Here is a 24812-nt window from a genome sequence, read left to right on the forward strand (position 1 = left end):
TTTCCAGATCCATAAGAGATCCCCCGGCCCAGATCCGCGAGGCTCTGAAACCCAACTTGCTTCGGCTTCTGAGAAGAGCATGAGTCGCGAGCGGAGCTACCTAATGTAAGCATTACCATGCACAGCCTCTCGAGGCTACCATCGCATGCTCCAACCCTTAGACACCTCACCCAGAAAATGTGCACTACCTGTGATGAAACAGGAGCAAGCCATAACACACTTCCTGAATTCTCTCACTCATATTTTTCTCTCTCGCTCATTCTTTTTTTTTTTTCTTCTCTTTTTTTAAAGGGATAGAAAAGTCCAGAGATTCTGAGAAAAGATAGAGAGGAAATGAAGCGTCTTTTTGTTTCTTTACACAAACAACCGACATGCAGTCTTTCGCTGAAGATAATAAGGCGGATGGCGCGGTTCACAGGTGCAATATTTATCTCACCTGATCATGGCAGGCCTATAAATAGGCATGATTTTACACAAGCTTCAGATGCCGGTCACACGCGAGAGGCGCTCCCATAGTGTTATGCTAAATGCAACGTCGAAGTTCCCTTTGAATGGGAACACATACATTCTGCTCAGAGAACAGAGAATTCCCTTTCAAAGAGAACTCGACGTTGTGTTTAGGATAACAGTATGGGCGCTCCCATACTGTTATGCCAAACGCAACGTCTCGTTCCCTTCTCAGGGAACAGGGTTACATACCCAGACGATCTTCAGTAATCAGTAGTCAAATGCTATAATTAAAAGCCAAAACCTTCCTCTGCACTCACACATTCAGAAAATGTCAAATGGACTGGAAGACTAATAGATAAGAGGGACCAGATATGAAACCACCACCAGACTCAATCCATCCAGACTCTATATATATATATTTATTTTTTATAAACCTGTGATGCGTTTGCAATTGTTTTATATCCATGAGAGCAGAGTATTTTTGTGACTTTTTTAAACAAAAGATCAAAAGGTCAAACAATAAACACAATTTTTCACAGCCTTCCCTCACAGCTCATATTTACCAAGGGTGCCAATATTAGTGGAGGACACTGTACATGTTTCCCAGAAGACAAAATAATAAGAATTTCACAATTTTTATGATCTCTCATATTTTACTAAAATATGTTTAACATTTCCTAGATTCTGCAAGGCGTATGCAAACTTATGACCCCAACTGTATATTCTCAGTGTGTTTTATTCCCACTAGCCTGTTGTCCTGTACCGTTCGTCACCAGTCTCTTTTCTGGAGAGTTAGCACATTGACTTGGAGCTAGCTCGCGTAAAAGCCTACAGCATTCTATTCCGACACATCTATTCAATTAGACCTGTTTGATTTCCCCAGAGAGCACCCCCTCTCTCCTCTCCTCAAAACGCATCATTAACACAGGCTTAGCGTTCCTATGGGACCTCCTGCCTCGAGTCAGGCCCAAACTACAGAGCTGCTCTGAATCCAGGAAACAAACACCGTAGCCTGAAGCTTTCTGAGGAGGCACTGGAGCCCCATTTAGCTGGCTCTCAGTGATGCTTTATGAGCAGAACACATATTAAGCCAGGAAAAGCCAGGCTTAAAATCTTGACCAAATATCACTCACAGGCCCAACAATTTAATTCAAGTCAACTCAGCTCAAGTTTATTGTTTGTACTTCTATAAAACAGTGGTTTACAAAGTGAGGTCTGTGAATCATAGCCAGGGGTGTATGTGTGTGGAATTACTTTACAGATGTTCTACAAAAGTTTGAGAATATGCTTCGTTGATCTTGGACATAAGGCACTGAAAAAATGGTGAGAATCTGTTGAAAAACTGCTGATTGGTTTTTAGAAGGGAAATGGATCAGAAAAACAGGCAACTGTGCTGCAAGCAGTAATCTCTCTGATTCATCCAGAAGTCACAATTGATACAGAGTTTCAGAGTACTGGATCCCTACCCACTGTGCAAACTCCCTAGTAGTTCCCCCACTCACCCCTGACTTTTCATCGAAGATCTTGATCCCGCCGAAGGACACTGTAAGAAAAACTTTCTGCTTGTGTTCTCCTTTCGAGCGTGCTGAGGCTGCGATCCCCTATAGAAAACAGAAAAAAGACACAAATTCACAACCTCGAGCTTAAAGTTTTTGGAGCTGATATACTGTATGCTGGTTCTTGGTAGGTGGGTTTGAATGTCAGGTTTTATACATTTATAAACTGAAATTTCATGAACAATCATATGGTGATAATACATATCAGTATGTTCAGTCATCACTGAAGTCTTGCATGCTCTTTAAACAAATTTGCATCGGCATCATTATGTGTCTTCCGTGGTTCAGTGTCGAAAACAAACAGTTCCATGTTCCAGAAACATTTACTGTTAACATATTATACTATTATAAATTAATTTATTTGTGCTGTACACCAAAGACATTTGGGTTTCAGATCAAAAGATGGTGATGAGATTAGAGTTTGAGATCTCAGCTTTTATTTCATGGTATTTACATCTAGATGTGTTAAACAACATAAAACATGGAACCTTTCGTATCAGACCACCCAATATTTAGGCGAACAAAAGTATAGAACAGATCAGTCTTGAAGTAAATGCAAGTAAATAACACTTAATATTTGGCTATAGATCCCTTGCTTGCAATAACTGCATCAAGCCTGTGACTCGCTGACATTAGAAAATTGTTGGCTTCTTCTTTTGTGATGCTTTTCCAGGTTTTGACCGCAGCCTCTTTCAGTTGTTGTTTGTTTTGGGGGTTTCTCCCTGCAGTCTCCTCTTCAGGAGGTGAAATGCTGCTTAGCTGGGTTAAGGTCTGGTGATTGACTTGGCCAGTCTAAAACCTTCCACTTTTCCCCCCTGATAAAGATCTTTCTTGAGTTGGCAGTGTGTTTTGGATCATTGTCTTGCTGCATGATGAAGTTCCTCCCGATTCATTTGGATACATTTCTCTGTAAATTGGCAGACAAAATGTTCCTATAAACTTCTGAATTCTTTCTGCTGCTACCATCAGGAGTTCCTTCATCAATAAAGATTGTGAGACTGTTCCAGAAGCAGCCATGCAAGCCCAAACCATGACACTACCTCCACCATGTTTCACAGATGAGCTTGTATGTTTTGGATCATGAGCAGATCCTTTCTTTCTCCACACTTAGGTCTTTCCATCACTTTCGTAGAGGTTAATCTTGGTTCCAGAACTTTTGTGGTTCATCTCTATATTTCTTTGCAAATTCCCATCTGGCTTTCCAATTCTTACTGCTCATGAGTGGTTTCTATCTTGTGGTATGGACACAATTCACTCACATCTAAAAACTCTGGTTTCTTTGTAAAGAAAGTCCACAACCTATTTTGAGACATTGAAGATTTTCGTAAAGCTAACTCATGAAAAATGCGTATGAATTTGAGCAAGCAAGGATGATGTGTAACCTTCATAACATCTTTTAATATCAATTGTAGTCAATATTTTTATGAATTTGGTAGTTTATTGTTTCACGCATTGTTGCAATGAAACATGGGGGAACATAAATATGTAATTGTCGAACGATTAGTGAGCAAGCAGGACCAATTACACTTTCCCAAACATTAAACACACATCTGTGCATTTATTTACTTATTTATTTTTGCATGTGTACATTTATTTTTATGCACTATTGGGCTCTTTACTTTTAACAGCAAAATAACACTATTTTCATGACCTTTATTTTTCATGTAAGATTGTGACAGTGTGTTTTTGACAGGACAAAATATATGGTGAATGTGTGTATGTGTGTATGTGTTCAAGTGTGTGTATGTGCGCGCGTTTGCAAACTAGAAACTGATCTACAAAATGTTGTTACTTTTAACTACCCTGGGGGACTCTACTCATTCCTATCTCCCTCTGTTGTTCAATAACGTGATGCTGGTATCGATTGGTCCTGATTGGTGGAAGTCTGTGGGGCATGTGAGCACACCTCCTTTAGAATAACATAAACGTGTTCATTATTCACACCATGCAGGTGCACTTACTTGGAAAGCAACATTTGAAACATACTGAAGGCTGTGGAAAAAAAAGGATGGCTAGGTTCCAAAAGTGAAGCAGCACAACACAGCTGAAGCAGCATAGCACTGACATATACAAATGCTTTCGATCATAAACCCCAGCGCAGTTCTGAGCCGAGTATATACATGCAAGGAGTGTATGCATATGTGCACGGTTAGTGAGAGACAGAGAGAGAGGGCGAGAGATTAGTAATGATAATGCAGGGCCGTTTGTTTTCTAAGAAGTGAAGGATTATGGGAATATGGTTATAGATTAGCTGGTGAAAAGACAGAGGGGATAAACATCTGTGATTAATGGCAGCCTGACCTCCATTACAATTAATGCAAATCATGAAATCAACACTGATATACACACACATACATGCTTACATCTAAACACACACATACATGCTTACATATTCATATGGATGCACTCACATACACACATACATACATACAGTTTATGTATTACTGCACATACAGTACATACATACATATGTGTATTAAAGCAGCTAAATAATGTTATAGCTCATTTAGTTTTTCTAATTAAAAGTTAAAACCCTTTCGTGAGGCGATTCATTTCCCAAAAGGAGCTAAATACATTCCCACATACACAAACACGCACACATCCACCCACACACACACACACACACACCCTTGGCTGGGCAGTGCTGTTCACAGGGCTCATTAACTCAGCTGATGGATGTAGGGTATGAGAGATCATTCACATTGTGACTGCAGTCACACACACGCATGCAGAGCAGGCACACACCTTTAGCTTCATCATTGAGTCTTGACAGAGCTTGTCTCCTCTTGCGGCGGTGACCTCATCAATGCCGATGAGCTTGGCCTTGTAGCGGACACCATCCCCTTTAAAGCGCTTTATCAGAGCTGCCTCAGTGCGGTCCTGCCCTGAGGAGGGGGAGAGAGAGAGGGACACAACTATTAATTAAAGTTCACTGGCACTGCACATGTCACTAAAACAAGGGGGAAAAATTAAATATTTTGGCAGTATATATCTGTACGTTGTATTCAAGGGTTGCACAATAATGGCTAAAAACTAATCACAATTATTTTGCTCAATATCATAAATATTTATCCTAATTAGGATTTAAAAAGTTTGGACATACTTGATCATTTCTTTATCATCAAATTTGCAGAGAACAGCCTTTTATTTTCTTTTTGTTTTAGTATACTAAGGCCGTGATTTACCAAATTCCCAAATTTAGTTCATTCATCTTCAGTAACTATTTTATCCTGGTCAGGACTGTGGTGGATCTGGGATTACTGATGTAATTTAGAACAGCTAATCAACCTTCTAGCATTTTTTTGAGAGATGTGAGAAAACCAGAGAACCCAGAAGAAACCCACACGGACACAGGGAGAACATGTGTAATTGAACACACACCATAACCTGAGCTAAGGATTAAACCAGAGACCATATACCTGCTGCAACACTTTGCCACCCAGGTCCTAAATAAAGAGTGCTAATATGCATGTGCAATCTGATAAACTACATGTGTAGTCAATGGGCGTGTTGTGGGCAATTTACAAAGAATAACTCTGCCCTAATTGTTCTCAGTATCTATGGTGAATTTAAACCTTAAAGAGACTTCTGGAACACTAAAACGCATGCATATGTGATTATGGGTCAAGTATAATGCAGATTAAAGGTGATAATATACATTAAGAACTGTCCAAATACAATATCAATGCAAAATAAAGGCAGGTATACATGAGATTTTGTTCTTCTCATAACGTATGTGTAAAAAATAAATAATATATATATATAACGTGGGCGGACGGTGGCTTAGTGGTTAGCATGTTCGCATGTTCGCCTCACACCTCCAAGGTTGGGGGCTCGATTCCTGCCATGGCCATGTGTGTGTGGAGTTTGCATGTTCTTCCCTGTGCTGCGGGGGTTTTCTCTGGGTACTCTGGTTTCCTCCCCGACTCCAAAGACTGCCTTAGTATGGTAGGCTGATTGGCATGTCCAAAGTGTCCATAGTATATGAACGGGTGTGTGAATGTGTATGTGAGTGTGCCCTACAATGGACTGGCACCCCATCCAGAGTGTACCCCGCCCCATGCTCCCTGAGATAAGCTCCAGGTTCCCTGTGACCCAGTAGGATAAGCGGTGTAGAAAATTGATGGGTGGATGGATATATAATGTGTAACCTACACTTCTGCAGTAATAACTGAAAATTTTGATAAACCTTTTATTCTGACATACCGAGAAGCTTAAAATAATGGTTTTATCTTGTCTTCAGTTGGCAGAGATGGGTTTATGCACATTTAATACTTGCCCTTCAGCTGTATTAATTTGTGCATGCAATTGCAGTTCCCAAAGTGAATTTTAGGCATAGTAAATTATAGTGCACCCCAAATTACATATTCATTAACACAAACAGGCAAAATAGGGAAAAACTGCTATTTTGCGTGTTTGAAATATGCAATCCTACCTAAGCTCAGTTTTTGTTTTGTTTATTTGAACAAATCAGGACCTAAGAGTTTTTAGATACTCATCAGACACTTCAAAAATACACCTGTACCCCTGCACATTCATGCACTTGTCCAATCTGCCAATCATGTAGCAGTAGTGCAATGCAGATACAGGTCAAGAGCTTCAGATAATGCTCACAACAAACATCCGAATAGGAAAAGGGTGATCTCTGTGACTTCAACTGTGGCATGGTTGTTGGTGCCAGTTAGCCTTATTTATCTGTACATTTTACACAGAATGGTGCAAAACAAAACAAAACCAAAAAAATCAATGAGCTGCAATTCTGCTGGCGGAAACACCTTGTTGTTGAGAGAGGTCAGAGGAGAATGGCCAGACTAGTTTGAGCTGACAGGAAGCCTATAGTGACCCAAACAGCCAGTCTTTATAACTGTGTTGAGTAGAAAAGCATCTCAGAACACACAACACATGACTTTCAGGGGGATGAGCTAAAGCAGCTGAAGAAAACTTTGGGTTCCACTATTACATGCCAAGAACAGGAATCTGAGACTACAGTGAGCACAGGCTCACCAAAACTGGACAGTTGAAGACTGGAAAAAGACCAGGCAACATCTATTTGTCCAGTAAGATTACTGTATATTGACACATATGAATGTCACACTTCTGATTTAACTAATCAAAGTCAATAAAACCCAATATCTAAAGTTAATTACTTAAAATTAGCTCAGATCGCATGCATGCAAAAATCACAATTAATCACAGTTGAAATATGATGAATGAGTGAATGAGGGTACAGTGTAATTATGAGCCAGTGCAACTAATCCTATATGTTCAGAGAGAAGATCACACTGAGATATATGTGTGGGGTGTGTAGGTACTGTATGTCTGGTTTGAGATGATCAAAGGGTATGAAGTTCAGCTCACACATGAAAGCAGCACCCAATCACAGTACAGAAGATAAAACCAGTCCCTCCCATACCCTGGTCACATAAGTTTTAATTGGCACCCTGGACTGACCAATCGATCACTCCTATAGCAAGGACACCAATTAACTCGCCTGCACCCAACAGAGCAGAGACAAACAAACCCAATTAATTCAGAACATCCACACACACACACCTATAGGTAACAGACCCTGCCGACAGTCCTGGGGATACACAGTAAACACCAATACTTTTACCTGGTTATTTGGCAGCTCAGAACAGGGAGGTCAGAGGACAAAACAGTGAAATGTATTCATTACAGTATATTTAAAGCTTGACTGTGGAGTTCTTTTCTTTTACCATGTTAAGCTGTATGACCAGGATTTTAATTCTCTCACATTTTTTATCTCTGATTGACAAGGCACATGACAATCCTGCTGTATCATCTCACTTGCGCTCTCTCTCTCTCTGTATCTCTCTCTCACGCTCACTCTCGCTCCTGGGTGCTGTATTGTTGCTCGTATCAGTAGCACTCCTCTGTTGACCTTGCTCTAATACACTCTTCAATGTTATCTATTGTGGCCACTCAATGGCTGTTCTTGTCTCAGAAAATACAGGGTCGGGTTTTTTATTAATCGAGTACAGCCTCTGGGGCTGAGCGAGAGAGAGAGAGGGAGGGAGAGAGAGAGAGAGAGAGAGAGAGAGAGAGAGAGAGAGAGAGAGAGAGAGTTGGTAGCAAGGCACAAGGCTGTAAATCCTTTACATTCTAGAGCAAGCTTAATAAAAGCTTTGGAAAAAATATGATAAAGTAAGTGGTGTGTAACAAAACAATTAGTTATTAAATACAAGTCTGTGATTTTCCAGAGGAATCATGCAGTATGAGTTCTGTTTACATTACTTATAACTTCAAAAATGAGAGTGAGAGGGCGGGAGAGGGAGACTGCGAGAGAGTGGAAGTCTTCCAATGTTTTAACCCATAAGGAACTGTGCACTTTTGACTTTGTTCTATTCTGTTCTGAGAATCCTCTTTCGCACTGAGCTGCAGATATGGGAAGAACCAGCATAATTTCAACTAAGTGGAGAATGTTCCATAACACGGTGTATGTCTTATCCATGAACTGACCTTTCACTAATGCTTTCAGCATTCTCCATTCCCTTTGCACAGCTGTAACATCACATCCACTGTTTGTCAAGAGTTCTCTGTACCAATTCACTAATGTGTCAACCTGCTCCTCGCCATAGGTAACAACATCTTCTGGTCATGCATCATGACAGAGCACTGAAAATGACCTGATGACCTCTGATCCATTGCATGTCCTTTCTCTGTAACATTCACCAGCATGTTTCCGAATATTCACTCTAGTTCTTTTACAGTAATATCAACTGTTTAAATGGTCTTGTCAGGATGGGAGCCACAGGGACGGGAGAAGAAGACTCGACGCGCTGCGCTTAGCTGTCATCATCTGTAAAAGATTGCACACCGATTGAAACGGGCTGGGATGACTCAAATGTCACTTGAGAACTTTCACTGGTCGAGTTGGTCTAAACATCGTCAGCATCTGATGTAGAGGAGGCAGAGTTTGGACAGGCAGGGAATGAGAAAAAGTCTGATATTTTTCGTTTGCGCATTTCGTTTTCTTGTCAGCTGGCTAACGTTAGTTAACTACGCAGTTAGCTAGCCTACATATAACGGATACATTCAAATACCAACGAACTAAACCACATCAAACTAAATTAAACACCTTTAATAAAGTTAACACTTCCAACTTTTTAACGCGATAAACATGACATTAAACCTGTTTCTGTTCATCTATACAGCCGACGCGTCAACCACTGCAGGACAAGAGTGCAGAGTTTATTTATTGGAAGCCATACAAGAGTGCACGCGATAGGGCAGGTAGACTCAGGCACAAGAGGAGATGAGAGTTCAGTAGCCTAAAACAACAAGACGTATGGTAATTTCCATTTAAATTGTTTTTAAATTTTGTTTGTGGGTAACGGTGGCCACTGGTGACTGGTGGTTGCAAAATGAAAAAGTCAGTCGCATTGGCGACCATTATAGTCGCCATCTGGAGCCCTGGTCTCACTTACCCACTCACTCACTTATTCGCTCATATACTAGAGGTTCATCTGATATAACCACTATCTGTTGCTGTTCTTGAATTATTGTTGCAATTCTTGAAACTATGTATAAATAGAGAAAGACAGAGAGAGATAGTGTAGAGAAAATGTATGAATGAGTTCTACAAGTGGACGTAATGAGTTTGGATGTGTGTGTCAGTATGATTGTTTTGGTGTGCACCCATGTGCAGGCTTGAAGACATTACATCATGTGAACTGTCTAATAGTTGAAGAGGACTGATCATCAGAGTACAGCTTTCTCCACAATCTACAGTCTCTCTGAATACATTAAGTACAGAGCTCCAGCCATAGTGCTGCAGTCTTGCTTTACAACATGAGCGCTCTACTGCCACCTAGTGCTTTGCTTTATACGTCATTAACAGCTGACCAGCATCATGTATAGTGTACAACAAAGTTATCAGCAATGTTGGAGGACACACACTTCCAACATTAGCTACAACTAACCATCTAACACTAACCACTATGCATTCCTGAGTCAAGATATAAGAATGAAATCACAAGTACAATTTTATTTTTTATGAAAATATCAAACATGAATTTAAAGAGAAAAAAAAAACTATTATTATCTGTATTAACATAAACATTGTGTAATCAAAGATTTGTATAGATATGCAAACATGACTATGGCATGATATTAAAAACTTTGTAGACTGCATTTGGGGCACTAGATAGCAACCGATAACATGGAGAAGCAATGAGACAGTAAGTAAAGGGATGTACACACACACACACGCACACACACACACACACGCATTTCATTACTTGCAAGAAGTCCGATATCCCCGATGGCACACAACCTAATGACTTCCAACAAGACTTTTCATTTTCTTACAACGATGCGCTCCGCTTCTTTATTAAATTAAGCATGCTGCTGTTTGTCTTCCCCTCCCACTTACTATACCACTCTCTCTCCATCCTCCCTCCATCCTCTCTTGGAATCTGCTTTAATGACGCTGCCACATTCCACACACATCCACCTCATCGTTTAACCTTGTGTTTCTCTCTTACGGTCTATGATCCACTGTAACCTATCATGATTTATCAGAAAAATAAAAACAACATGCAGGTTGTCTTTTGTTTATTTAATAGATTAAAGATAAACAGTCAGAATTAGTATTCCATGCGAAAGCTTGTTCAAAGGCTTGCTGTGCAACAGTGACTCTGGCGTTTGAAGTGGCTTTAAAATATCGAGTTCATTAAACTTCAAAGAAGCACGCGATGAATACATCACCAATACGACACGTCGTGGTCCCCCCTGGTGAGTCCTTATACACCAAGAAGCACAACACACACAACAAACAGACACGCACACACCAACACGTTTGCACAACACACAAAAATTTAGGTTACACATTCTGTTTGAAATTCATGTCATGTATCTGGAGCGACCCGAGAGAGAGGCGTGCGCATTTACGACGTACTGCATTCATCCTAGATGCTATCCAAAGATATGGCATTATATATTCAGCCACTTCAAGAAAAACGGCTCTGAACCAGTATTTTAAAGGAATACTCCACACTTTTCAACCTAATCTCTATCTACAGCACCTGTACTACAGTATGTGTGATTGCTGCGAACTAGGCTTGTGCGACCTGAATTTTTCCCTGCTCACGATTCGCCGTTTAAAAAAAAATCATGATAGATGCTTTAATCGTACACAACCGATAGACTAAAAGAAGACAAGAAAACGAACAATTCTAGTAATAACAGCAGGGGAAATTGTGAAAATGGGGGATTTTTAAGTGATTCTTCTGTAATAAATACAAAAACATAAATAAATAAAAATATTATTTCTGATCTGTAGTCCTTTTACAAATTGGTCCACATGGCCAACATTTTCTCTGTTAATCTGCTGCTCAAAGTGTTAGAACTCATCTGTGTGTCAACCGGCACAGGAAAACCCCCCAGCATATTTAATCACGTTCTGTAAGTATATTATCACCAATAATACTTTTTGTCATGTCAAGCCAGATTTATTTGTAAAACATATTTCAAAACAATAAATGTTGTACAAAAGCTCAAATGCAGTCCATCAAGGTAATAAAACTAAGTTGATAAAACAAACTGTACTACAAAAATGTACAGTAGTGCTTGAAAGTTTATGAACCCTTAAAATTGTTCTATATATCTAAATAAATATGATCCAAAACATCAGATTTTCACACAAGTCCTAAAAGTAGACCCACAGATCCCAATTAAACAACTGAGACAAAATTATTATACTTGGTCAATGATTTGTTGAGGAAAGTGATCCATTACTACATATCTGTGAGTGGTAAAAGTATGTGAACCTCTAGGATTAGCAGTTGATTTGAAGGTGAAATTAGAGTCAGGTGTTTTCAATCAATGGGATGACGACCAGGTGTGAGTGAGCGTCCTGTTTTATTTAAAGAACAGGTATCTATCAGAGCCTGATATTCACAATACACATTTGTGGAAGTTTCCAGCATGAGTTTCCTCCCCCAGTCCAAACGCATGCGTTGTAGGCTGACTGGCATCTCTAAATTGTCCGTAGTGTGTGATTGTGCCCTGTGATGAGTTGGCACTCTGTCCAGCGTGTCCCCCGCCTTGTGACCCAAGTTCCCTGCGATATGCTCCAGGCTCCCCCGCGACCCTGTGTAGGATAAGCGGTATGGAATATGGATGGATGGATTGATCCAGTTTTGGTATGATGTTCTTCCATGTCTAAGCTACCCTAAAAACTCTCTCATTAGAGTGCTGTAATTTAAAGTTTTAAGGATTCACATGTTTATTGATGGAATTCTACCCTTACGCTGCAATCCATTGTACTCGTAACTTCGAAAAACCTGAACTTCGACATACATAAATACAATGGAATGGTCATTTAACTCGGAAACATAACTAGCCAAGTTCTAGGACATAAAAAAACCTGACGGCACAACAATATGGCGCACAGTCAACTGTAAACCGAATTCCCTTTGCATTATTTTCTTCTACATAAAACTTGATTTTACTTGATCTGTAGCTTCTCTGTCATGAACAGGTGTTTACCAGCTTTGTTGGTTTAGATTTGTAACGTAATTCCTCTGATTTCAGTCCAAATAAAACCATTGTAACATCACCTTTTTGAGCAGGACAAGAGAGTTAACCTGCTTTATACGACATAAAACTGTGTTTTGAGAACTTTTCTCAGAATAGGGAGCTGTGTTGAAATCCTGGTACTGTTTGTGGAAATCACACATATTCTACAGGTGTAGTAGAGAGAGTTTAAGTTGAAAAACAATGGAGGATTATTTTAAGGTGAGCTGGAAAATGCAGACTTGTTTTACTCTCCATGACTAAGGTGCCCCTTCTGATTGATGAAGACAACTGCAAGCTATTAATCAGCTTGGGTATTAATCAGGGTGGTCTGTGCGTGTTCATGTGTGTGTGTGTGTGTATGTGTGTGTGTGCACACGGTATTCATTATTTCTCCATATGAGCACCTGGAATGTAATGCCATGGTGCTCATACTACCACCCATCATAAATCTTTATAAAGCAGTTTGAAGAACTGTGATAACTGTGTTTGGAGAACTGTGTAGGATTTTCACAGTTATGCTTATGAAAAATCGCACAAATCCATTCAGATGGTTGCGCCGACGCACAAGAAGACAAGTCGAGGACGAGTCGAGAACAAGCGAGACGGTGAGAGAAAGCGCAGCATCACTTTGTATTCAGCACATCCATCCGAAAGAATTGTTTTTTTAAGCAAGCTGACAGCTTTCATTTCACTCATCTGCCATGCAGTACCATGAAGCACTTCATCCTGCACGATCCTCACTTCATTCTGCACCCTACAACCTGTCGGTGAATTACAGCTATCCTCTGAACATCAGCAGCACACTGACACAGAGCCGCAGCATTGTGGGAAATGAGGGAGGGAGGGGGAGAGAGAGAGAGAGAGAGAGAGAGAGAGAGAGAGAGAGAGAGAGAGAGAGAGAAATAGAAATACAAGGCGAGTGAGCAGGGAGAGTAATAAATGTCATAGTCAGACTCTGCAGTATTAAATAACCTGGACCTTTGTCCAGACAGACGCTGAGCTTATCACCCACTGGAGACACTGCAAGTCCCCCCCCCCCCCCCCCCCCCCACACACACACAGTTTTGGCAAGTACTCCAGCTGAGTGTTTGATATCATTTTCTGGTGTAGTGTCACGCTCAACATTCACATAGTCTTCATGAGACCACTGCAACGTTTCAGGAAGAAATAATTTATGAAGAAACAGAGAGAGAAAGACAGTGGGGGAGAGAGAGAGAGAGAGAGAGAGCAAGAGAGCGAGAGAGCGAGAGAGAGAGCAAAAGTCATTGATTCTGCTGTAATTAAAGCTCTCCTGTAAACTGCTGTAACCCTGGTGCACACCCTGCCAAAATCGTAGAGAAAAGAAAAGAAAAAGAATAGAAGAAAAAAAATATTCCTTACATTTCTCACAGATCGAGTCAATCTTTAGTAATAAGGAGCTAAAATTTTTGGCTTTGTTTCTCACTGGATAACTGATGTACAGTCATGCAATTGCATGATAGAAAACAGTACATGACCTTTACATTCCAGCTTAATATAAGTACAGAATTTGTACAGCACTAATGAATATGACTTAAGGAGCAAAAAATGACTGTGTCTTGTTCAACTTGAACAATAAGGTAAAGCTCACACTCCAAAACTGAATTTACAACCCCAATTCCAAAAATGTTGCGACACTGTGTAAAATGTAAATAAAACAGAATGCAATGATTTGCAAATCCCATAAACCCATATGTTATTCATAATAGAACACAGAAAACATATCAAATGTTTAAACTGAGTATGTACCATTTTAAGAAAAAAAAAAAAAGGGAATTTTGAATTTGATGGCTGCAAACGTGTCTCAAAAAATTTGGGATGGCGGCAACAAAAGGCTGGGAAAGTAAGTGTTACTAAAAAGAAACAGCTGGAGATTAATTGGCAACAGGTCAATAACATGATTGGGTATAAAAAGAGTATCTTAGAGAGGCAGAGTCTTTCAGAAGTAAAGATGGGCACAGATGGACAACTTCAGAATAATGTTCTTCAACGTAAAATTAAGAAGAGTGAATATCTCATCATCTATAGTACATATCATGAAAAGATTCATAGAATCTGGAGAAATCTCTGTGTTCAAGGGACAAGGGTGAAAATCAATATTGCATGTCTGTGATCTTCGGCTCTCAGGCGGCACTGCATTAAAAACAGGCATGATTCTGTAATGGAAATCACTGCATGGGCTCAGAAACACCTCCAGAACTCATTGTCTGTGAACACAGTTCACCGTGCCATCCACAAATGCTGGTTAAAGCTCAATCATACAAAGAAGAAGCCATATGTGAATATGATCCAGAAATGCCACCGTCTTCTCTGGGCCAAAGCTCTTTTAAAATGGACTGAGGCGAAGTGGAAAACTGTTCTGTTGCCAGACAAATCGAAATTTGAAAGTCTTTCTGGAAATCATGGATGCTATGTCCTCTAAACTAAAGAGGAGAGGGACCATCCTGATTTTTATCAGCAATCAGTTCAAAAGCCTGCATCTCTGATAGTATGGGGGTGAATTAGTGCCTATGGAATGGACAGCTTGCACATCTGGAAAGGTACCATCAATGCTGAAAGGTATATCAACGCATCATCACAAGACCATTTAGCTTGACTGATGGCAAACCAATGGGTCACAATGAATCCAATAAATAAATAACAGCAATCTTCCTATGACAATCCATAGCATACACAAGACATATGAATGAAGATGAAGAAACATTCAGTCCACTTGGTTGTAATGATCGTCAACAGAAAATCCAGCTTCACAATAAATTAATTTAGTACGGTGGTGTTATTATTATTTTGATGACTAAGGAAGATCCATAGCTATAGATCTATGACTACAAACCTCAAATCAGAAATACAGTGGTTCGATAAAATAAAACGTGACCAAAGGTTTTGAACCCTGTCTCCGAATGGAACTGTGATGTTCATTAATGCATAAAGTTAAAAGTACCTGTGTCCTAGTGCAGCATGTCTATTAAAAACCACATGGGCAGGTGAAGAACATATACCCAGTTGGTTGAACTGCAATTCATTCAGCCACCTTCTCTCTCCCGTTCACGGTTGTAACCAAAGCTTCCGTGTGCTGGAGGTTTATTCACAATAATAAAGTCCACAATCCATACTCACAGTAGTAAATCAGGTCAAAACATGATCAAAGAAAAACACAGACGCAAAGAGAAAATCCAAAAGAGTAGGTCCGGATACACATGAAGCAAAACTACAGATCAGGCTCAGAAATTATACACATAAAACTGGAGGCAAGTCTTCGCAGTGTGCATGAATGTGAATTGTCCTTATTCTCCACCTAATGCATTGTGAAACTTTCTGTACCATATGTGATGCTCAGGTCTGTGAGCATCAGGTAAAGGGGACTTTAATGGCTGACCGGTGATCTGTCAGTCACCACAACAACCCTGAGGCATTGCCGTCAGCAACTGTGACCCCGCGCTACTTGAGGGCACATTTTCATTCCTCACACCATACCTATACCCACTGTGCTGTCACTTTCTATTGACGCATTCATTCAATAACATCACCAATTTCACCTCAGCTAAACTGACTCCGAACCCTGCTTAAATCCTCCATTTGGAATTTCACTTCACCCTTTCAGCATGAAGAATTACAAAATCTACAAAAAATAAAATTAAATATGCAATGCATGATAATCATCTCTGCATGAATGACATGATAGTCCTAATAAAATTAAAAAATGGAAAAATGTCTGGTAAAATTTTTTTTTTTAAAAATCTGGTAATATGACAGTGACGACCATGCCTCTGAACACAATTATAAACCATAATAAACATCTGTGTTGAATAATAAATTATTTAATATATGTTATTCAATGCCCAGTAAACTATTAAATCATTTTAAGAGCATCTCTATACCTGTATAGCATCATAAAGAATGCACAGGCATATGAATATGCATGATATGCAAATTACAAACGACAGCATGGAATCTAAAGCCAAACCGGAGATATCTGTTTACTGAAATGGGAAAATGAGTGATGTATCAGTACAGTTAGTTCGGTTATTATATTCCAGTGATGGACATTGCTCACTGCTTCTGTATTGTATTTTATTGTGGGGCACATTAGCACACAGACAGACAGCTAGTTAAATGCTGTCATAGACAAATAATCAAAGGCAGGTTAAAGTGATTATTTCTCTTATACCACAGCAAATTGCTGACAACAATTATTTATTTATTTTAAAAAATAACATATTTTTCCCAATTACAATTACCTAATGTTTTGGAAAGTCTGTGAAACATTTTAGTCCCTGCTAGTCCCTAATGTACAGTAGCAGCTATAAATAGCTGTTCCTCACCAGCCTCTCTCTCTCTCTTGAAGATAATAAAACAAATGAAAATGCAGTTTGTCATATTACCAAGAAAGTACAAAGATCTCTGTCCTGAAGCCTCTGTCATTTTTGGAAACTTCAAGCTACAGCTTGACCTCTGACTGTTACAAAGCCCACACCATAAAAATGCAAAATAAACCTTACACCATACCACACATATATTAAATCCATTTATGTTCAGAGTCCACCGTACAAGTCCCTGTGTAAGTTGTTACTATAGAAACGATAGCGTATTTTATTACAAGCACATTAATTTAAACCTGTGATTCGCCAGCACTCCTTTTGAGTCATGAAGTTTATAGAAAGTTAATCAACACTTTATGACCAATCAGAATCGAAAATTAAACAGAGCTTCTGTAAGGAACAAAACACAATGGGGTGTGCTGTTATAGCAGAATAACCAACACAGGAGTTATGTCATAGCAGCTATAAAAAGTCTTTTAAGTGTTAAAAAATTTAAATGACAAATATATATATATATATATATATATATATATATATATATATATATATATATATATATATATATTGTCATGAAGACTCTTCTGTGGTGGAAAACGTACAGTCTGTTACAAAGCACTGATGCCCAATACTCATTCCATAAACGTTTAATAAATGCCTACTAACATGAATCTTCATGTCATAAATGATTACATGTTTTTCTTTGTTAAATAAGATGTTCTTTAATCCGTTCATTATCAGACTTGGATTAGAATATTGGAGCTTCTGCCATATAAGTGCCTGTCAATCAGTTGTTACTATGGAAATGATAACAAATGAGGATGAGCTCATTAATATATACATTACAGTAATATTTAAAAAAATAAAATAAATCTCAGCCCATTATATAAACATTAATATAAACATCTAGTTCTCATCTTATTATGTAAACATTAATATAAACATCTCATTATCTCATCTCAGTAAATAAACTTTAATATAAACATCTCATTATCTCATCTCAGCATATAAACATTAATATGATCATATCATTTCAATTACTGCTTGAACTACTATAAGAGCTGTGCTGTTATACAAAATTAATCCATGTCTTCAGATTAAAAAAATAAACAGCGCTTTGCTGGTTTATAAGTGTAGTATAAGTTTTACCCAGGCACTGATTTATATCATCTAAAAAAGACTTCTTCAGCCAGAAGAGAACCAATTTTTAATAATTCTGAGTTTCTGAGAACTGTGCAACACTGCCTTAGGAACAATATGGCTTTTGCTAGATCCCACTGTGCCTATAAGTCAGTGCTAAGTCTCCCCACGTTCATCATTTACTTTATGAAAACCTCATCTACGAAAAACAAAAAGCAGTTTTATTGCAACAGCAGCATCAGGTAAACACAGCAAGGGGAGAGCGCAATAACTCAGTATCAATAAAGCAATAAATATATGGCATTCTGTTGCACACTCCTTTCATTGTCTTGTGACTCAGAAAAGGCCTTGGATCTGCAGTGTATTTGGAGTGTATTGTAAGCAGCGATGTACACTATGATACCATTTGAACGGGGTGAAAACAGATTTTAATAACAGCCAACAAGGCCTGAGGGAGAAACAGTGCACATACACACACACAGTGAGAAGATGTACAATATGCTTCAACGGAAGCAGGCACTTCATTCAATTGTCTGTGGTATCTGCAAAAGGAGACAATTTATCAAGTAAGAATTACTGCCATATAGATTTTGTGAACACATCCAAACAGAAGCGCAGAAAGGATATGCAACTGCTTTCTGGTATCAGTTGTATTAGGACCGGATGTCATCTAATGAAGTAGTTTGGATTGAATTATAAAACATATTTTTAAAAATCCTCATGAAATATTGAAATAGATTTTTGCTGCTTTGAAGACATGCAGTTCCCTTTAAAAGGGAACTCAACATTGCATGAGCTTCATGCTATGGGAAGCACCCTTATGCGTGACCAGTGTCTGAAGCTTGTATAACATCATGCCTATTTATAGGCCTGCCGTGATCAGGTGACGTGGAAATAAGGCGCGTTGCGGGATATAAAAACTGCACCTGAGAACCGCACCTTCAGTATTATTATCTTCAGCGAGATGGCATGTCGGTCGTTTGTGTTATGCTCGCAAAAAGCCTCTTCATTTCTCCTCTATCTTTAAAAAAAAAGTAAGAAAAATATATTTTCTGTCCCTTTAAAAAAATGAGAGAGAGAGAGAAAAGTATGAGTGAGAGAGAATTCAGGAAGTGTGTCACGCCTTGCTCCCGTTTCCTCACAGGGGCACGGACACACTGTCTGTGTGAAGCGTCTAGTGGTGGAGCACGCCAGGGCGGCCCTCGAGAGGTCTGACTGTTTATTGTGCATTGTGAACACCTTAGAGTAAGGCAGCTCCGCTCACGGCTCGCTCTCTTCTTGGCCAAAAGGAGTTGTGTTTCAGAGCCTTGCAGATCTGGGCCAGCCGCTGAAAAAAACCCTCTGACTTCAAGAAGCCGGTGGGGAGGGGTGGGGGGGTGTTTGCACCAAAAATGGAGAGCAGCTCTCAGGCATATAAATAGCTGCTTTAAGTGATTCCTAAGGCAGTTGAAAAACTTAATCTAGACTGGCCCAGGGAAGAGGAAGTGGCTCATAGAAGGCTGGACAAGCGCTTTGTCCCCAGTGAAAGTAAATCTCCCTCACACTGCAGAAAACTCCCATTTTCTCCAGAAATGCATGATGAAATAATATCACGCTTCTGGGGAAAACCATACACTAGCCGTATTTATAACCCCGCAACGTCGGATTATTCGGCCATCGTGGGGAATGAACGGCACAGCTATTTAGCTAGGCCGAAAGTGGAGGAGGCGCTTGTGAGCCACCTCTCTCCATCGACGACAGGGCCAGCTTTGCCATCCAAGCCATGAAATGCCACCTCGGCGTTGGTGGGAAAGACCTATGTCTCGCTTGTGGGCCACTGCACACAATGTCAGTGTTACAGGCCTACCAAGCAAACATGCTGAATGAGCTCGATATATGGTGGCATTCAGCCAGTTTCTTCCCCGTCGTGTCGAGTTCACCCGGGCACCCACAAGTGGAGCCCGGGCCAGCGCTAGTGCGAGGGAGGCACAGAACGTCAGCCTGCCTCCCACCATGGAGAGCCAGGGGGACCGGGCAGCAAGCAGACAAAGAAGGAGCGTTCGTGAGTGGCTGCTAAGGGACGTATCAGGGGATGAGATGTTGCTAGGGCAGTTAGCCCCATTACTACTGTAGGGCCTTCTAAGGCTGTCCCAAGTTTTCAATCTTCTCTGGTCAGCGAGCTGTCACAGGGCAATGAAAATCTGATGCTTTCCCTCCAACAGAATGTGGTAGAGTTAACATTACTAAAAGACCATCTGGCAGTGTGGAAACTACTGCCAAATGTGTCTCCATGGGGTCTGTCTACCATAGAAAAGGGTTACCAGGTCCAATTCAGAGCTCGACCCACCTGGTTCAGAGGTGTGCTCACCACAGTAGTCAGCACAGAGCAGAGCCCGACGTTAGGCAGGAAGTAAGATCCCTCTTGGACAAATGAGTCATAGAACTGAGGGAGGGAGGTTTTTACAGTCATTATTTCCTGGTTGAACCTCAAGAAAAGTATGCTTTCTTACGTGCAGAGGACAACTTTTCTAGGGCTTATATGGGATTCAACAACAATAAGGGCGTTTTTATCCCCAACATGGGTAGGGTCCATCCTATTAACATTGAGCAAGATAAAGCTGGATCTAGGCATCCCCTTCAGTGTCTACAAGAGACTGTTGGGGCTTATGGCAGCAGCAGCCAACATCATACTGATGGGCCTATTGCACATGAGACCGTTTCAGTGGTGGCTGAAAAGTCTGAGGACGAAACCTCTGAGAGTAATCACGTGGTGATAGAGTGTCATTCTCAGTGGCGATGCTCTGAGAATTTGGATAGCATCCTCACCTGAGATAGCATATCATGCTGAGTGGAGCCTGGAAGATCCTCACTTCCTCTCTCCCCACATCCTTCTCTTTCTTCTGTATTGACATCATCTTAAAAATTGCATCTCCATCGGAAATAGCACATCATGCTGAGTGGAGACTAGGAGATCGTCACTACATTGTTTCCTCCTTCCTCTCCTCACACCCTTCTCTCTCTGTGTCAAGATCACTATAAACACACCTAAGGTCTATATGCATTACATAACATGTTTTAATGCGAATAAGATGTTGACCATACATGTTTACTATATTATACAAAAGGTCACAGTGAAACTGGAAAATATGGTCTCATTCCCTCAACAGCAGTTCAAATAAAAATATTGCATGCCGTTAAAGGCACACCCTCCCAGGGTCCCTCACTCAAATTACCTCCTGTATGTAAATAAGGTACATCGCTCCACAAACATCAAATGGTCATCACAAACGACACCATTTGGTGGACCCACAGAGCATCTGGGTTTTTATGGGAGAGCTGGCCAAAGATTCAGGGAATCTGTAGACAGATCTCCTGCATGATTACTGTGTGTAGTTTTTCTATACCAGGTATGCAAGTTTTGACTTTCTTATGTTGTTTTATTATGTTTTGAATTTAATTGGAATGTAATGTTGAATGTAATCCTTTTTTGTTTTTATTATTATTAGTATTGGATTTGGATGTGTTCATACCTGGTTAAATAAATTATTAGACTTGATTATATTCTGACTTATTCTGAGATTATTGTCTGTAGTAGATTACGTTAAGTCCTTGTTACCGCACATCTGCGACCAGGTTAGTACAGGCTAAAATCCAGGTTCAGGTGGAGCATTGGGGCATGCCAACTGAGATTTTAGAGTCCAGGCTAACAACGTGGCGTTACTTTGTGTGTACAGGCTCGATAGGGAATTTCCGTTTAAGACAACATAAAGATGATTGACCAAGTGTAAATAGGGTGAAAGTATAAACCTCAGGTTATTGTAATATTTTTCTAGTTAATGTGTACATAGGACACTATGGCATGATTATATAAAGCTAATTTTAACTCAGATATTATTGGTCTATCTCTGTAAATTTTAGTGGACATGACCTCTGACTAGTTTGGGACTGTGTGATCCATGTACACGGCCAGCGCGAGACTCTGAGCGAATGGAATCCGTATGAACGAGCACAATTTAAAGTATAGAAAGAACTACAATTAATCAAATGTAATAGATCAAAAGTATCAAAATACAAATAACTAGGAAACAAATACAACACTGAGGTTTTTACAATTGGAGTCAGATTTAATTTAAGAGAGAGTCAAACAGAATTGGAATGACAAATTTAATAATCTAAATGTATACACATCACTTCAAAAAGAGAGAAACACGCAGGGATCCTTCTACCACATCAATGTATACTGTCATTGGACCAGGGAGTGGACCCCTACACACAATTTGTCATTCCCAACTTGGCTGTCTTTGTATTGCTTGGTATAATCTGACATTAGCTACAATATTAGCTTTCTGCTGTGATGAATACTTTAGAATGTGCCAGAAGGTTTACATCCACCAGCAATTACAGTAGAGTGTTGTGTAGACTTGCTTTTATTAAATGGACCACGCATGCATGCATGCATGCATGCATAAAGCATTTCTTCTCCAGCATGCCATACTGACACTTCCACTCTGCTCTCTTCTGGTAATTGACAATGGATGTTGATTGACCACAGCAGCTACATTCAGCCTATATTTATCTTGGATGATGACTGGATACAAGATACAACCTTTTAAATCCCAGCTTATCTGTTAGATTGTAGATATAACATCCATCCATCCATTTTCTGTACTGCTTATCCTACACAGGATCACAGGGAGCCTGGAGCCTACCCCAGGTAACTCGGGGCATGAGGTGGGGAACACCCTGGATGGAGTGCCAACCCATCACAGGGCACAATCACACACTCACTCATTCACACACTATGGACAATTTAGAGATGCCAGTCAGCCTACAGCGCATGTCTTTGGACTGGGGGAGGAAACCACAGTACCCTGGGGAAACCCCTGAGGCACAAGGAGAACATGCAAACTCCGTGCACGGAGGGCAAAGGCAGAAACTGAACCCCCAGCCCTGGAGGTGCTTTTTCCAGCATCAATCTCTGTCTGTTCTTCTGGGCTTCTTCTTCCATAAAGGTTTCCTACATACTTCACATTTTTCCACTCTATGAAGCCATGGCGCATTTCGACATATTGAAAACTACCTGCCAAACACATACCCATGCTCAAACACTACAAGCAAAACTAAACGATTGGGACATCGGTCTTACATAAAGTATCACCAATTCATTTTGGCTCACACTGTGTGAATCTGTAGAACATTGTTAGATTGTGTTTTAATGAGCCCAGCCTGTCTGTGCACACGTTCCCATCACGGAACACGTGAGCGCACATATTTGCTCTAAAGGAGACTCAAACCACCACCAGCATGAACCTGAAAGGCTGTTTTTATTTTATTATTTTCCGCCTTGTTCTCAGAGAAGCCATTTGAAGCTAAATTATCAGTGGTGAAAGCACAACAGGACAGCACTTCATTATTTTAGGCTCATGCTGCTTGCATGCATAGTCAAGCGAATTTCTGGTGATCATTATAGAAGCAGCTATGGATGTACCTGGAGTGTGTTTTTGGTTCAGTAATAGCAGGTTTTCTCCTCAGTGCTGGTATGTGCTACGATATGCTAGCTCACTTTAATAGCATGCTGTCAGAGAGGCCATGTCTCGATCGATGGTTTGCAGAGCTTCTATGAATACTCAACCATGTGCATCACAGAAAAAGAAAAGGCATCTCTGTTCTCATTTAAGGACTTAACGAGGCTCCTCTCGCTGTTTTTCTCTCCCTATTTCTCTTCATTCTACACCATATACACACACACAACCCCAATTCCAAAAAAGTTGGGACACTGTGTAAAACGTAAATAAAACAGAATGCAATGATTTGCAAATCTCATAACCCCATATGCGCACGGTGGCTTAGTGGTTAGCAGGTTCGCCTCACCCCTCCAGGGGTTCGATTCCCGCCGGGGCCATGTGTGTACGGAGTTTGCATGTTCTCCCCGTGCTGCGGTCGTTTCCTCCGGTTTCCTCCCCCAGTCCAAAGACATGCATGGTAGGCTGATTGGCATGTCTAAAGTGTCCATAGTGTATGAGTGGGTGTGTGAGTGTGTATGTGATTGTGCCCTGCGATGCATTGGCACCCTGTCCAGGGTATACCCCGCCTTGTACCCGATGCTCCCTGGGATAGGCTCCAGGTTCCCCCGCGACCCTGAAACACCTTATTGATGTGAGAGACCAGAGGAGAATGACCAGACTAGTCTGATCTGACAGGAAGTCTATAGTAGGGCCTAATCACACCACACACACTCATATACTATGGACAATTTGGAAATGCCATCAGCCAACAACGCATGTCTTTGGACTAGGGGAGGAAACCTGCAAAGCAAAGGGAGAACACCCAAACTCCACTCATGCAGGGCAGAGACAGGATTCAAACCCCCAACCCTGGACGTGCGAGGCAAACATGCTAACCCTAAGCCATCGTGCAAAAAAAAATTTTAACAAAGGCCAAAGGGAGCATAAACAATTTTCATTACCAGGACCAAACAGTAGCTTCTGGCCTATAGGGATGTTTTTGCAACTCAAATCAAATGAGAAGGAACTAATACTGAGCAGTAAAGTGTGTGTGTGTGTGTGTGTGTGTGTGTGTGTGTGTGTATGTGTGTGTGTGTGTGCATATGAGCATTTATGTGTTTTTTAAGACTTGTTTGATTCATGCCCTCCTGGGTATAGCGGGCTCTTAAAAAGCTGCAACCTCAGGTGTTATGCATTAAACTTTTATAGCTTCATAACAGTTGTTGTATTTGCATAAGTAGCATTTTTGTCACCCTGGACTGATTCAGTGGAGACATAATCCAGCACAGACAATGCTATACAAAGAA

At 40.4% G+C, this 24812-nt stretch overlaps 1 protein-coding gene across 10 annotated transcripts in view; it reads right to left on the reverse strand.

Moving 5' to 3' along the window:
• dab1a (DAB adaptor protein 1a) overlaps positions 1-24812 on the reverse strand; it is a 213589-nt gene that overhangs the window by 54615 nt on the left and 134162 nt on the right. For all 10 annotated transcript variants that reach the window (XM_017456566.3, XM_047150823.2, XM_047150824.2 and 7 more), the window contains 2 exons: positions 4752-4891; positions 1953-2051 (listed from right to left, as the gene is read on the reverse strand). In XM_017456566.3, coding sequence (XP_017312055.1) covers positions 1953-2051; positions 4752-4891 — 239 coding nt within the window. The remainder of the gene's footprint in view (positions 1-1952; positions 2052-4751; positions 4892-24812) is intronic.

This window comes from Ictalurus punctatus, chromosome 25 (assembly GCF_001660625.3).
Source record: "Ictalurus punctatus breed USDA103 chromosome 25, Coco_2.0, whole genome shotgun sequence".
NCBI lineage: Eukaryota > Metazoa > Chordata > Actinopteri > Siluriformes > Ictaluridae > Ictalurus > Ictalurus punctatus.